Source organism: Lacerta agilis, chromosome 12 (genome assembly GCF_009819535.1).
Source record: "Lacerta agilis isolate rLacAgi1 chromosome 12, rLacAgi1.pri, whole genome shotgun sequence".
Lineage (NCBI taxonomy): Eukaryota > Metazoa > Chordata > Lepidosauria > Squamata > Lacertidae > Lacerta > Lacerta agilis.
The window spans coordinates 9,220,008-9,236,837 of NC_046323.1; the positions used below are offsets into that span (position 1 = coordinate 9,220,008).

The following is a 16,830-nucleotide window of genomic DNA, read 5'->3' on the forward strand; positions in this document are numbered from 1 at the left end:
TGCAGTTTAGCTTACATGCATGAACTATCTTGTGTGGCTTGAGAGAGTTTTATTGGTCAGGAATCTGTAGGATAAGACTCTCTGACCACATCTGCTTGTGGCATACGACAGCTATGGTAAAGTGGATTAATCCTAAGTGGCTTAAATACATATTGTGGAGGAGTCTGTCTTGAGCTGGGCATTGAGCTGCAAGGCCTTTGCAGCTTATTTCCCTGTAAATAATGTATTAACTGAAATTTCACTTAGTCTATTATAAAATTACGTGGTTGTAGTATTGAACCATCAAGGTACATTCCTAAGTGCCAGACTAAGCAAAATGTGTTAGTATATTTTGAGAGCAAATTTCAAAAGCAATTACAGTGGAACCTCAACTTACATACGCCTCATCTCGTGAATGTTCCAAGTTGCATCAGCGGCAAACCCGGAAGTAAACACCAGGTTTGTCGCGATTCGCGCATGTGCAGAAGCGGCTTCTGCCATATGCGCAGAAGCGCGCTACTACCGAATGCACACATGCACAAGACGCCTCTTCTAGTGTCCCATTTCAACCAGCGGACAGACCTCCGGAATAGATTATGTCTGTAAGTAGAGGTTCCACTGTATGCTTTTTAAATGGAAGCAAACAGGTGACTTGCACGCACACACACACACACACACACACACACACACACACTTGGTGGAGGGGAAACAGCCCAACAAAATAATCCTTAAATTCTGTTTCGGTCACAGGTGTCCTAGCAGCATTGAGACAAGGCATCTTATGTGATAAAGCAGTAGCTTTCATTGTTCCTCTGCTCATCATCCTTCTGAGAGAGTGCATGCATGACACAAATCTCAATTCCTACAGTCAAAACATTATGCATAGTGTGTTTCATAAGTCTGTAATAATTTTACGTATACTTCTTCATCAGGACAAGATAGATATAACACAGCATGTAGGAATTGTTAGATAGGGATTGGGCAGAGGCAATGTGAGGAGCCAACAACTAAACACAGGTCATGCTGGAGACAGCATATGCTTCAGCCATGTTTTAGGATTCTCTCGGCAACAGCAGGCCATCTGATGAAATTACACTACATAGTTTTGGAATCTTAATGGTTCTTATCTATAACAAACATACAGTCATTTTGGCCAAGTTCTGTTATTTCTGATAAATTGTTTGGCTCAGTGTGGCCTCAGAGTTTCGCCAACAACAATCCAGTAAACCCTGACCATTTTGTTTGACTACATCAGAATTGATTTTCACTAGCTCTAAACTGTTTGTGTAAATGGTGTGAAATTAAAGCTTAAACTGTATTGATGGTCATTGCAGCATGACTTCTATAAAGATTTCCCGTATGGGTACATAAGTCCTTCCTGTTCAATTAGAACACAGTAAAACAAACCATTTTAGCAAGCACTTGCTGTTATTATAGTACTATTATAGTAAGACTGACATTTCTAAAATATGCGTTGAGAAAGAAATACAGGCAAATGCCCCACTTACACGGAGGTTACATTCCAGGCTGCTGCACACCTAAGTGAAATTGCGTAGAGATCACCCTTTAAACACCCTTTGCACTTCTCTCCCTTGAATCCATACCAAAAATACTGTATCCCCAAATACGCACAACTAGAATGGAAGCTCTGGGGCCAGCAGGAGGCTACAGACATGCAGGAAAGCTTTGCTACAGCGCACCTTAGCTGTTAGGCGGAGAGGATGAGCAGTGTAAGCAAAATCACCGCTGTGCCTCTGGTCTCTTTGGAGCTTCCTCCACCCTCACTGACCTCATGAGCCACGGGGGCTCATTCTCCCAACTTTCTCCCACCATTTCCAGGTTTGAATTGAATTATTTCCTGATGCACTAGCTCTGGAATGTGAAATTGTTCATGAAGGGGTGGTTCCAGGAGCAGTTTGACTATATGTGATTTCAACTTTATGCACCATCCCTGGAACGTAACCCCTGCATAACTTGTGAGTTGGGCCCATAGCTGTCTGTGGAGGCCCAAGTCAATTCTGTGTCCAGTGCAGCTGTCTACCAGCTCCATCTGGTACGCAGGCTGAGACCCTATCTGCCCAAGGACTGTCTCACCAGAGTGGTGCATGCTCTAGTTATCTCCCGCTTGGACTTCTGCAATGCACTCTACATGGGGTTACCTTTGAAGGTGACCCAGAAACTGCAACTAATCCAGAATGCGACAGCTAGACTGGTGACTGGGAGCGGCCGCCAAGACCACATAACACCGGTCTTGAAAGATCTACATTGGCTCGCAGTACGTTTCCGAGCACAATTCAAAGTGTTGGTGCTGACCTTTAAAGTCCTAAATGGCCTCAGCCCAGTATACCTGAAGGAGCGTTCACCCCCATTGTTCAGCCCGGACACTGAGGTCCAGCGCCGGGGGCCTTCTAGCGGTTCCCTCACTGCGAGAAGCAAAGTTACAGGGAACCAGGCAGAGGGCCTTCTCGGTAGTGGCACCCACCCTGTGGAACACCCTCCCACCTGATGTCAAAGAGAAAAACAACTATCTGACGTTTAGAAGACATCTGAAGGCAGCCCTGTTTAGGGAAGTTTTTAATGACTGATGTTTTAATGTATTTTTTAATCTAGTTGGAAGCCACCCAGAGTAGCTGGGGAAACCCAGCCAGATGGGCGGGAGTATAAAAAAATTTATTATTATTATTATTATTATTATTATTATCATCATCATCATCATCATCATTAGTGATTTGTATTAGAGGAATGTTGCTGAGAAACAGCTCAAGGTCAGCATCAAAGAAAAGGGCAGGGTCTCGGTTACAGATTTCATATTTTTTGTTACATTTTCTCCATAATAACAATTAGGTGGTGAAATTGTGGACTATCCCTGACTCTGTGGAATATAGGCTGTTGTTTTGACAAAGTAAGGAGTATCCCAATCAAACGTAGGATGTATAATAACTTGATTTCCCCCCAGAAATTTAGACAGAAAATAATAGACTGAATGAAATTTAAGTTAGAGCCACCCTTATCAGTAGAGGCTGGGAATTCTTTTACCTGAAAACCCCCAAACTTTAGGGTGAGAATAAAAATTCATATGCAGTGTTCAGTGAACTTTCCAAACATTGTGCTTTTTATAGTTGCTGTCAATTAATTCAGTGTTTTAATGGTTTTTAATTCCTTTGTGAGTAGGACAAGCTCTTGTTGTATTCTGTTGCCCTCTATTGGCTGCCTGCAATATAAGCAACACTTTATAGCATTAATTATTTAAAGATACTGTATATACAAGCCAGCATATATATTTTTCCTTTCTCTTCCTTTTCTTGCCATTTATCACCCTGATATACATTTTCTTAATTATTTACTTGGGCTTTTGTTAATAAAGGCTGAATTAGTACATCTGCATCCATATAGGCGCCCATGAGTTTGTCCCCAAAAGAGGAACAGGATGCTGAAATATAGACTTAACATAACCATTTGCATTGGCTCCATTTCCTGGATCTGAATTCAAGATGCTGAGTTTCATCCATGAAATTTTAGCCCTACATATTTAGGACTGCTTAAACCCATGTATCTGCCTTATAGTGTTTTCTAAACTTAATATAGGTGCACTCCTTTGTTATCAAACTGAACATTTTCATTAACTTCCTCTCACTTCTGTGGTTGGATTTTATATTGATTAATATTTGGGCATGTAGGGACTTAACAGAACAGTTAGGGTACTTTTCTAGTAGATAACTAAAATTTTGGGTCCAAGACATGCTGATGATTTATTTTTTTAAAAGAAGTTTGCACACTTTAATGTTTCTCACCGGTAATACTATGCCTGCTTTGTACTGCCTGCCAAACAGCAAATGAAACCACATCTGACAGAATTGCAGTGGAAAGGGACTTCGCCCATCAGAAACATTAACAATAACCAGTTACGGGATAATTCTTATCTCTCTTATCCTTAACCCTCCCATAGAGTGGAGGGTTGCCACCATTCTAGAATGCTACTTGGCTTGATTACTTGAGTTCTGCAAAACTCAGTCTTAGTCTCATCATCTTTTCTTTTCAGATTTATTCTAGTCGTGAACTCGAAGAGACGCTAAATAAAATCAGAGAAATCTTGTCAGATGATAAGCATGATTGGGATCAACGAGCCAGTGCGGTATATCTTTTTAATATTACATTGTACATATTTATTTGACTCAAACAGTAGCTTATTGTCAAATTTATCTGTTTGGAATTAGAAATGATAATATACCAATTCTTTCCCCCTTTATCCCACTCCCCACCTCCAGCTCAAGAAGGTCCGGTCGTTACTTGTTGCTGGAGCTGCTCAGTATGACGGATTTTTCCAGCATTTACGGCTGTTGGATGGAGCATTTAAATTATCAGCTAAAGATCTCAGATCACAAGTGGTTAGAGAAGCATGCATTACAGTAGCGTAAGTATCTGCTAAGGAAACTGATAATACAAAACTACAGTACTTGGCTGTGGTTTAATCAGTTGAATAGTGAAGTCCTCATTGGAAATACACTAGAAATGTTGCGTTGCATGGCTTATCTGTATAATTATGATAAGTAACATAACTTGTATAAAACATGAATAAGAGTTTAGAACACAACTGCAGGACACATTATGCATCTGTATGCCCTTTGTTACTTTGGAGGTGTGGTAGTTCTCATATTTTGCAGATTATTAGTTTCCTGCTAGAGCAGATCTCCTATTAAAGGGATATAATGTTTAAGAATAGTCATAAACAATGCTGCAGAAAGGCATTCATTTTGCAGAATATTAATATGCATTAGATCATCCAAAGTAGAATTATTGTGGTATGCCCTGCAGTGATAGTAACAGCAGACACAGGCCACCCTGCTATTTCTAATCTTAAATGTTCAAAACCATGAGCTGATAATAAGACTTGATTTGCTTTCTGTTTTAAAGCATTTGATACGTTCACATCAATCACACTTTCAATTTTATGTTTGCAATTCTTGTGGCAAAAGCATTGTGGGAAGCATATTGTAGGAGAAGCTCATTATTTAAAGAGATTTCTAAAAGTAATACAAATGCCGTTGCTGTGAGCCCACCTCTTGGCAAAAGACCCTCTGGGCTACATTTCATGTATCAGTTGCGCTTAGTGACTGCAAGCATGTGAGCATGCGCATTATTATAAAGAAGCATGGTAGTCATTATTTCTTGTAAACCAGTTTGAGGTTCTACTACTACGGTCAAACTATCTCTTTCTCTGTCCACACACAAACACACACACACACACACTCTGAATCTAAGTTGTGGCTGCAGAGGTAGGTGTGGTTTGGCTCAGCCGGCCTCCCAGGCCAAATGGGGAAGCCTGGTTGGCCTAACAGCCACAGGCCAGAGATTACTCTCCGCTGGGATAAATGCAGTGCTTTACATGGGGCTGGATTCCAGGAAAATGTGTGTGTTGTGGCCGGGAAATGATAGCTTCATGTAATAGGCTATTATATTATAACTATTCTTCTGATTTTCATTGCATCTCTTAAATGAAGTGAAAGGACAAGACACTTGTATAATTGCCATCTGCTGAAGATGCTTCTATCCTTATGCATGATTAGCTGGGAGAAATGATAGTACTTGACTGAGACAGTAGTTCCCATGTACATTTATTGGTCTGCCATGGTGAGGTGCATAATGAACTATCCAATTAGTCAGCTGGTTCAAATTAATCACAAGATGAATGGCTTTCCTATCTAGGAGTGTGGTTAAGGGGGGCAAGCATGGGGTTTGTGTTTTCAGATTTGCCATAGGGATCTGGGTGGTTCATCTTCAAAAAAATTTGTGGGAGACAAATGGGAGGACTATCTGGCTGATTGACATTAGAAACTGAAAGCTGGATTAAACTGAAGTTCTGGTCCAGCCAGGCATGTTTATGGGCTATGTTAAATGTAACATGCAAAGTTAGGAACATGTTGGGGAAAGGGTTTTTTATTATTTACAAAGAGTAATTACAGTTCATATCGTTGGTGCTGAATTAGTTTTGATAACCAATTTTACTCAATTTATTCCAGACATCTTTCAACCGTTCTGGGAAACAAGTTTGATCATGGCGCAGAATCCATTGTGCCTACTCTGTTTAATCTGGTTCCTAATAGCGCCAAAGTTATGGCTACTTCTGGGTGTGCAGCCATTAGATTTATCATTCGTGTAAGTATGCGCCAATGTTATTTTTAAAGTCCACTTCTGTATTGGGCATATTAACATATATTAACTGGGCAAGTAAGGCTATAAGTGCGTACTTTTTCCTGTGTACTTTGTGTGAAGTATTTGTGGCAGCCAGAGGCCTCTTTATATCATATACTGTATGTTTTCCAGAAATTGTAGTTCCTTATTTACGTATTTGATATGAGATGGAAAAGATGAAGCTATTATGTAGCCCAAAACTTTTTTCAGCATTCCACCATCTGGGTTTCTATCTTAATTTTTGTGCTCAATTTATTTTGAGTTAAATAAATAAAATTGTGAGCCTTATGCTTAAAGCCACCATTGCGCCAAAAATTATAAATGCTATAGAACTGCAACCTTATGAATCTAATGCTACATAAAATTTATTATGAGTATTGAATGCCTTGTGATAGCTTTTTTTTCACTCTCTTTTCAGCATACCCATGTGCCCAGACTCATACCTTTAATAACCAGCAACTGTACCTCAAAATCTGTTGCAGTCAGGAGGTGAGCATTTATGAATAGCAAGCTTTATGGGTATAATGTTCCTTGATTTCAAGAAAGGGTTTTAGGAAATGAGTGGAATTCATCTTCAGGAGTTAGGCTCTGCTTTAACTCTGATATGTAGCGTAAACTTTATTGTGCGTTGTCACAATCCCACAATAAAGGCGGCAGTTCTCTACACACTTACCTGGTTGTACGTTCCATTATTCTCAGTGCGACTTCAACACGTATAGGATTCATTGTAAAACTTAAAATGTTAAATATGAATGTACCAGGACCCTGAGACCCTTCTTCGTGTGCCTCCTCCTTGAGAGGTCCATAGGGTGGAAACATGAGAACAGGCCTTCTCTGCAGTGGCTCCCCATCTGTGGAATGCTCTCCCCAGGGAAGTTTGCCTGGCGCTTTCATTATACACCTTTAGGCGCCTAGCAAAAATGAGAGCCAGTGTGGTGTAGTGGTTAAGAGCAGTAGACTCGTAATCTGGGGAACCGGGTTCGTGTCTCCGCTCCTCCACATGCATCTGCTGGGTAACCTTGGGCTAGTCACACTTCTCTGAAGTCTCTCAGCCCCTCACCTCACAGAGTATTTGTTGTGGGGGAGGAAAGACAAGGAGAATGTTAGCCGCTTTGAGACTCCTTTGGGTAGTGAAAAGCAGGATATCAAATCCAAACTCTTCTTCTTCTTCTTCTTCTTCTTCTTCTTCTTCTTCTTCCCTTCTAACCAGGCCGTTTGTTAATTTGGTTTACATCCTATGCCCTTTTAAAATGTGGGGGGTTTGGGGGGGCGGCAGCTATTGGGTTGTTGTTTTTATTTTGATTTTATTTTGTGCTTTTATATTTTGATTTTGTTCTGCGAACTGCCCTGAGACCTCCGGGTATAGGGCAGTATATACCTGTAAATTCAATCAATCAATAACAACTCCATTTGCGACATGAAGTCTTTTTATTTTTATTTGCTTGGGTGTGTGTGTGTGTGTGTGTGTGTGTGTGTGTGTGTTTTGCTGGTTGTATTGCTTTATGTTGTTAAGATGATATAAATTTGAAGATAAGATGAAGGAAGGTCAAATCACAGACCAGGAACAAACTTGTCATATATTTACAAGTGGGCCTGGGTTGCATTTTTGATGAGTGGATGTAGAACTCCACATCATCTTTAATTGCATTCAACATTTAAAAAAAAAAAGTCCTGTTCTCACACGTACTTGCATTCTTGATGTTAGCAGAGTATATGTTTTTATTTAGAATTAACAAGTGTACCAAAAAGGCAGAGGGAAAGTATCAAAACAGCAGCCAGCTTTACTGCTGCTCTTGAATCCTGTATAAACAGAAGCCAGTTGCAACAGTACTGTAGTAGTAAAATCAGACTTGTAGTAGTAAAATCAGACTGAATGTGCACAGTGTAGTGATGCTTGCCAAGAAGAATTCTTCCTAATGATGGTAAATGTAATGAAATAGCCAGCCTAGTAGGGCAGGCAGTAGAGCTACATCACAGGACAAAAGAGTAATACAGACTTCCCCTTTGATATGCAACAGAATTCAGTGGGGTGAGTCCCATTTCAGTACTCATGAATAAAAACATTGCGCTTTGCGAGACATATTAAATATATGGGGATTAATACTCTGTGATTTTAGTGCTGCTTAAGGCAGTGGTTCCCAATTAGCTAAGTACTGTGGACAGCTTTTCAAAAGCCAAGTCATGGAACCCCCTCCTTTTGAAAATATTGATATTTCTTTGACAGTTTTTGTTATGTGAATGTGTGGGTGCTGTTCAATACAGTTTTTTTTTTCAGAGGTGACACATTGAAATCAGTAGACATGACTTAAGTTAGGTCCATTAATTTCAACGCATATGCTCTGAATATCCTCCTGTGCATACCATCTTGATAGGAGCTTCAGATTCCTGGACTTGGCAATAATCAAACTCTGAATTTAGCCCTTGTCTTTTTCAGGCGCTCTTTTGAATTTCTAGACCTGTTGTTACAAGAGTGGCAAACGCATTCCTTGGAAAGGTATGATTTACAGCTGACATGAACCTCTGCTTTAATATTACAAGTATAAACGTAAAGTTATTCTAACAATTGGATCTACTTGCTGTTTCAGACCCTTTTTAAAAAAATCAGAAGATAAGATAATGTTGACTTATTTAGAGAGGCAGTTCTGTTTTGTTGTTGTTAGTGAGGCTAGTATTTGAAGTTTAGACTAAGTAGTTTTTAGATCAAACAGTGTTTTGAACAACAAACAGCGAGAAATCCCATAGATGTGCAAGCAAGCCTTGGCTTGATTCTCCAAAACTAGGTTTGTTTTCCAGCTACTCTTACCTTGTTAGCCTGGAGATCATCTTGGGGCATTCAAACAAGCCATGGTTGAACTGAGATATAATAGCACACTATAGTTTTAAAGCCACAGTCTGTAGGTCAGCAACAAATCGTGGCTCTACTTTGTGGTGTGTTGCCAGAAAACATTCCACAGTTAGTCTGCTGGTCCGAGTTCAGATTTCAAACCATCCTCATTTTGGCTAAACATATTGTGGCTTAGTGTTACATGCAAATTGGGCTGTTGTCTGTACAAATGGACTCTTAAGTGAAGTATTTCAGTCTTACTAGATAGCACAGAGATAGATAATTTGGTGTAGATTTCCTCAAAAGCAGGCATGGGGAGGTATGTGACCCATTCTAATCAATATTTCCAGTTCCATTTACAATGTTATGTGCTGTTCTCTGCAAAGAAGCACAAATTTTATTTCCGTTATGTATGAAAGTTGCCAATCCTAGCATTTTTATTATTGTAACAAAGTTACCATATTCAGTGATTTTGTTGCAGCAGCAACTAGTGCCACAGTACTTATGAGTAGCTCCTCTGTACATCACGCTAAAGGATTTGTTGTATCTTCCTTAACCATAGAAGCAGATTCAAATTACTTCCCATTTCTTTGACCACTTTAAAATCTTGATGCAGTGCTTTGTTTTTGTTTTTTTTGAAAGGTGGTTCATGGGTGCTATGGAAATTCCCCCTCACAGAAGAACTAACATAGAATTTGGGCGGGGGGAAGCATTTAGTTAAACTTATTCATGAAACAATATGCATATTTTATATATAATGCTGGACTTGGATTTTCTCTTTTAGGCATGCAGCAGTCTTGGTTGAAACTATCAAAAAGGGTATTCATGATGCTGATGCTGAAGCAAGAGTGGAGGCAAGAAAGTAAGAGTCAGGGATCATTTAAATGTTTTACTCTAGACAGTATTGATGCCTTTCTAAGAGGAAGAATTTCATTTATATCTAAAGGAGCAACCGTATTTCTCTATTCTATATGTGCTTGGACAACATAGGTTTGGGATGAATGGTGAGACTTTACTCAACTAAATTTTAATATCAGAAATTTCCTAGTTTATTCTTCATTGGTGTTGATGGATTATTGCTTCCATTTTTCTCTTTTTAATACTTGGATATACAATACCCCTGTAATAAATATTATGTAATTTGTTTGCAGGACTTACCTAGGTCTAAGAAATCATTTTCCTGGTGAAGCAGAGTCGTTGTATAATAATCTTGAGCCATCCTATCAAAGAAGCCTGCATACATACTTAAAGAATTCGGGTAGTATTGCATCACTTCCACAGTCTGACAGGTCATCCTCCAGTTCACAGGAAAGCCTCAAGTAAGGGTCATTTTAGAATAAAATAACTTCACAATAATCCAGATAAGATCTGTGTGCAAAAGCATACCCCATACATGTACCCCATTTGCCAAGTCAGGATCCACAGGCATAAATAATATGCACACTTGAATAATATGCACGGCTTGTATTATTTTCAATGTATAGCTGTCAACCTTCCCTTTTTTTGCGGGAAATTCCCCTATCAGTACTATAGTCTATAGTATAGTACTGATAGGGGAATTTCCTGCAAAAAAAATGGAAGGTTGACAGCTATGTTTCAATGATATGCCCCTTTGAGTGCAAATCTACATTCTGTGCAGGTAAGGCTACATCAGGTAGGACTTGAACATGTCGAGTCGAGTCACAGAGCCTTTCTAATATTCCGCCTGCTTCAACAGTCCTAATTTGGCAGGAGATGGATCCTACTTCTCAAGCCTTGATAAAAACACAGTGCTTGTCCACAGGAATTTGAGAATTAGCAGAAAATCCAACTGTTGCAAGGCAGAAATCTCAGCCTTGGTTACAGAGGACTCAAAGGTGTGCTAAAGGAAGATAAGGAGATGGAGAAGCTGAATGAATTACTTCCATCTTCATAGTTTTCATAGTGAAAGGTAAAGGGCAGTTCCCAGTGCCTGAGCTAACTTTTGTAGGGAGGGAGTTGGGAACTTAGGGCAACGAGTGGTGATGAGAGATGAAGTTCTGGGCCTAATAGACAGAAACTGACAAACCGTTGGAGTCGGATGGCAATCACCTGAGAGTTTTCCAAATAATTCAAATGTGAAATTGCTGATCTTCTGACAAGAATATTTAACTTGTCCCTCAAATCAGCCTCCAGATCTGAGAACTGGATAGTATCCAATACAACACCCAATTTTTAAAAAGGGATCCAGGGCACCTTCTAATTATAAGTCAGTCAGTTTAACATCTGTCCCAGGAAAACTGGTGGAAAGTATTGTTAAAGAGAAAAATAACCAAGATTGTAGAAGAGCAAGTCAACCTTGTCATCAGTAAATCTGGTGGAGGACTACCTCCACATTCCCATTTAACACTGATGATGCCCACCCATAGGAAACAAGGCCATGTTTCCTGCAACAGAGTCTACCAGGACTTCCAGGTGAAGGAGGCACTGTAAATGAAACAGCTAGCTCTTGATGGTATTGATCAAGAACCACAGATCTTTCAGGGAGGCTGGCGTGATTTAGAGGTCTTCTTGTGCCAGGAATCTGAGCAGAAGATCACCTGGATAAGTGTAGATACAGTATCTGTTGTAGATGGAGGTGAACACATTGGGGATAATGCCAGTCTGAAGGGCACACTCTTGTATTGCAGATGCAAGCCATCACAGCAAAATCTGCCTGTTACCACTTGGTGGAGCTCAAGCCCTACCTGATGTAGACTTTACATGCACCCAAAGGAACTCTTCATAAGTATTCAAAGTACCCAGTTGCACCTTTTATATGCAACTTAACAGCTTTGTATAAAAAGATAGTAGTGCCTGTTTAAAGTTCTCGATAAAATGTATGGGCTTCTTTAAGACCTTTAAAAAGGCCTTATCTGCTCCATAGCAGGATGATGTTAGCCAGTAAAATGGATTTGCATATTCACTAGACATATTCATTCATACAGAATGAAGAAGGGGAAAGAATACTTCAGTGTGTTGTAAATTGTTTAAGAACATGCCTTACTAAAACTGTTGCCTTTGTTTCAGTCGTCCCTTCGCATCAAAATGGTCCACATCCGGTTCAACAACTATGGCTGGCAGAGGTAATTCTTTGTGTACTAAAAACTCTCTTTGGAAGTTCTAGAAGTAGCATCTTTTTAAAAGGCGGTGCAAAATTAATTTATTAAGCAAGAACAACTGTACGCTTAATAAGAAGGGATGCATGATATATGCAATTTCATTACCTTTAATCCCAGTTGCAGGAACTACCAAGTCTGTTCCAAGCCCAGGAATGCTACAGAGATCTCGCAGCGACATAGATGTCAATGCTGCTGCTGGAGCGAAGGCACGTCATGCTGCTGGTCAGCCAACGGGAGCTGGCCGTTTAGCAGCCGCTGGTCTACCTCCAGGATCATATGCTTCACTAGGTGAGGGAATCAGTTTAATGATATAATAAGCTGCTTATTGGATTTCTCTGTGAATTTAAATATATCTTTTGTGTATGCACTTGCAGTGATGTTTCTGAGACACCCAGCTTTGTAAACCGAAAGGCTGTTGTTGCCTAGTTGGTTATTCCTGGTTATTCCTGGTTCAATTAAATCACCTTTTTGTTCACTTCTCTGTGGTTTGTTGCGGGGTGGGGACTGGTGAAAAGTTCATTCTAGCATCAAGAGTACTCAAACTTCAATCCTAAAATTATTTACTGAGGAGCAATTGTAAATGGACTTGGTTAGGACTTACTGAGAGTAAACATGCTTAGGATCAGTGTTCGAAACTCCCATTGTTCTAGGTGCGTTTTGCGGCAGAGAATTTCATTAGTGTGAGCTGTTTCGGAGCTCTCGGCACAGTACTGCACCTAAGATTTCAGATTAAAACTGCAGAGTAGAAGGATAGGAGGACCTTTTTCTGCATCCCCACTTCCAGCCACTCTCTGAAGGCTGGAGAAGAGACCCTCTTAAGAATATTAGGGGGCTAGGCAGGGAAAGGACTAGACCATGTGAAAAATGAACCTAATATTTGAGCTGCAGTTTGTTCATTTTCAGCTTTGTATTCTTATTAGGAAAAAGTGCGCCTAGACATTCCGTTGTTGCACCCATAACCCAGGTTTAAGGTGCCATTTAGCTCCTGTCTTTCATATTTCAGTTTCTAACACCGCTTACGATCAGTATCAGCTTTGGTTTCCTGCAACAGAGAGATGGACTGCTGATGTCTTGGTTGTAGTTAGTTACTGTTTTCTCAGCTTTTGATGAAAAATGTTTCTTCATTTTGCAAGGATGCTGTTGTACCTAATGTGTGCTGAGAGGTTTTGTATGGCTGTCTAATGTGTATTTTATGGAGCTATTTTAAAAAAAAGAGCTAGTGTGATTTTGAATGTTCCACTGGCATTGGTCCCATCAGCCATTTTGAGTGTTGTTTGCTAGAATCATGACTCCCTCTAGTTTGGGTGATGGCTAATGATTAGGGACACTTTGGGTGTTAAGCAAGGGTTGGCTAACATGCATTGTGGTGGTGCTTCAGGCTGCAGCAGGAATAAAAAAGCTCTCCCCTGGTCTGCCTTCTCCTTTGCTATGATACAGGAAGTTGGTGTTAAATCTTTTTTATAAGAACTCAAATTCTCAACAATTCTGATTGTACGAATGATGGTAGACATAAGTAAAGAGGCATGGTAGATGAGATATTAATGTGTGAAAAACTGTTAAAATTCAGAATAATTTTGTGTTGTTTAACAAGGAAGGTCCTCTTGCTTTACCAAGTAGAGGAAGTGCACTCCAATAGCAGCTTTGTGTTGAAAATACTTAGTTGGAGGACGATACATTTTTTGTATTGCATTGGCAAAGCTGGCATCGTGTACACTTAAGTTTAAATATATATTCCCAATTTTATGCAAGTGAAAGGGAAGGAAAATGATATTGGGTCTTGCTGATACTTGTTATAATGCAACTTGGTTAGTTTGCCACTCATCTGGTCCTGACCGGCACCCAAATTGCTTCTTGGGTGGCTTAGCTTGACATCTAGCCAGAAAAAAAAAGATTGGAGTAACCACTCCTGTGTCCGGGAGAATGTTGCTCTGATTCTTCCTGCCTTAAAGATTACTTAAGAGACAATCATAGGTAAAAACCCCACCACAAACTTAGTAAGTAATTGCTTGTAAAACTTGTTCTAGATAATCCCCTCCATCTAGACGGTGCCGTTTTTAGATATATTTGTTGGCTTTGGTCCCATTCCTATTATAGCCTACATGTGGAACCAGTAATTCCAACTCTCACCAATTCCCAACTACCGTGACATGCCCTTACCACCATACCAGAATGCAGACCTCAGCTTCTGCTTCCAGAGACGCACTGGGGTGCCCAGATTGATTGCGCCTGTATTGAATATTCTGACCTCTGTCCTGATGGCCAGTCCAGGTTCAGCTCCTCACACCTAGCATAACCCAGGGTCACTTTTCCATACTGTGCTCGCAGAATTCTTTGAGCTCACAGATACAGGAGAGGCTTCACAACAGTGCTCAGAAATGCAATCGGGTACTCCATAAAAGTCAGTGTTGAAGATGCAGTCAGCTGCAAAAACATAACCTCTTACCTAGTCCACGTTGGAGGAAAGGGACCAAATGGAACCAAATGGAACGTTGAATAACTCATTTATTTGAGAGGACTGAGGCCAATGAGAAGCTGGATTAACTGACCTGATTGTTCAGTCCGTCAACCGTGCTTTGTTGAAGCACAAATAGGCAACCTGCTTTGTGCATTATAGTTCAAACAATTCACTCACATCCTTGTACAATATCAGAAAATGCTAATAGAATAGAGTTGGTAGGGACCCCAAGGGTAATCTAATCCAGCCCCCCGCAGTGCAGAAATCCCAACTAGATCATACATGACAGATGGCTATCCAACCTCTATTTTAAAAACTCCAAAGGAGGAGAGTCCACAACCTCCCAGCCCTACTCCTGGGATATCCTGTTTCCTCTGCATACTGCTGCCTCTGTCCTCCTCAGTAGGGAGTCACCACCATGTATCTTTCCTCTTCTGTGGAGTGACAGGAATCATTCTATACACTGTGCTTTTCAAAGCAACCTCAGAGTGTTTTACGGTCTACAACTGCTGTTTTGGAGTCTTGCCTTCTCATTTATTGGAGCTTATCTTATTATTTATTTGTTGAATTTATATACCGCCCTGTACCAGGAGGTCTCAGGGCAGTTCACAGAACAAAATCAAAATATAAAACCATAATATATATAATCAAAATAAAAACAACAACCTAATAACACCCCCCCCCCAAAAAAGAACCACATTTTAAAAGGGCATAAGATGTCAATTGATTCAACCAGATCTTGATATTATTGGGATAGGCTGCATAGGCGAGAATCATGTGGCTCAAGTACTTCCTACTCCTTCCTCTCAAACTTGCCTTCTCCAGACTGCAATTCTCTTTCTCTGCGATCATTTCCTTGGAAGGTAGCAAGTGGGTTATCAGCATACTCATCCATGATCAGTAATCTTGGGATATGAAGAGGTTAGGTCAAGAATGGAAAACGACACCTCCATCTCTTCCTGTCTCTTCCTCCTCTGGGGGGTGGGGGTGTCAGGGATCATTCTGGGCACTGTACTTTTCACACCCGCCTTGGTATATTATTCTGAGGTTGGCAACTGCTGTCCTAGCTCTTCTGGCCCAGAATCTGGGTCCAAGGTGAGAGCATGGAATCGATTTTGCATCTTCAATGACACAGCATGGATCCCGACAGTCCTACTTCTGTGCATCACATTGCTCCAGGGGTTCATCACCTGCAAGGAGTTATCTTCCCAGGGGCACCCGTCCTGTGTTGCTGTTCTAGCAAAGCCCGCTCAGCTCTATCACGAAACTCTGTATCTCACCGTGTAACTCAAAGTATGGCTCAATGGGGATGGGCCTCGAGTTGCTGTACCTTCTCTTCCAGAAAGGCAACCAATTTGCACTTGCTACACGTGTACTTTTGCATGGTGTAGGTGTTGCATGTCACTGCAGCAGCTCCCTCACCCTCCATGTCTCTTGAGACAGTACTCTGGGCTTCCCTCTCAAATTCCCCCACTAAATGCCCTTGCAGACGCCCCTGTTTAAGAGCACTCAGCCCTCAATAATAGCCCTCAGCTTTAACCAAGATGCAAGTGTCTGTAAACTTTCTAGTTTCCTTACTGAATGTTCTTTGACTCTCTTGTCAACACGGTTTATCTAACACACTAAGTTTTCCCTGTTTCTTTGCCTGCTCTTCCAACAAAGAGGATACTTCTGACAAGATGGATGGTAAGACCCTGTTTTGTCTGATTTCTAAACTATTAATCTTGTGAAATCTGTTCATAAAATAGATGTTTGTACACTAATTTCATTGGTGACTAATGTTATTTGTTCACTAACACATTGCACATTAATCTCAAGGTCTGAATTATGTCTGTCAGCTTCTAATACAACATTGCTATTATATGTATCTATATGCCTGATCAGTTTTTGAACTACCTTCTCTTAATACTTTAGCTACTGACATTCAAAATAACAACAAATCTTCATTTTCTAGACAATCATTAGTAGGAGCAGTACAGTTAAATTTTTGTCGTGTTAATATTTTGCTTTCTGAAACAGACAGTCTTGATTATTTTGCATTTCTGGGTTGCAAATTTGGGAACTCAGTAGTTTGATTATGCTCACTAGAATTGTGTGTTCCATTTCAGCAGCTTGTTGGGCTGCATTAGAAACCACTTCTGAAGCTTTCATATGTTCAGGAAATGGCCTTAGAGTAGCAGTAATGTAACTGGAGCCAAGCCAGTAGTATCTCAGTCTCAGTGGCACACACAGTGCTTGCACATTTGGCATTGTTTTTTCCCTTT

General features: G+C 40.4%; 1 protein-coding gene across 1 annotated transcript in view; it reads left to right on the top strand.

Moving 5' to 3' along the window:
• CLASP2 (cytoplasmic linker associated protein 2) overlaps positions 1-16,830 on the top strand; it is a 121,522-nt gene that overhangs the window by 56,279 nt on the left and 48,413 nt on the right. Inside the window, 10 exon segments of the mRNA XM_033164958.1 lie at positions 4,019-4,111; positions 4,245-4,390; positions 5,997-6,132; positions 6,587-6,657; positions 8,603-8,662; positions 9,777-9,854; positions 10,144-10,311; positions 12,020-12,075; positions 12,229-12,399; positions 16,229-16,252. Of these exon segments, the coding sequence (XP_033020849.1) occupies positions 4,019-4,111; positions 4,245-4,390; positions 5,997-6,132; positions 6,587-6,657; positions 8,603-8,662; positions 9,777-9,854; positions 10,144-10,311; positions 12,020-12,075; positions 12,229-12,399; positions 16,229-16,252 (1,003 nt within the window).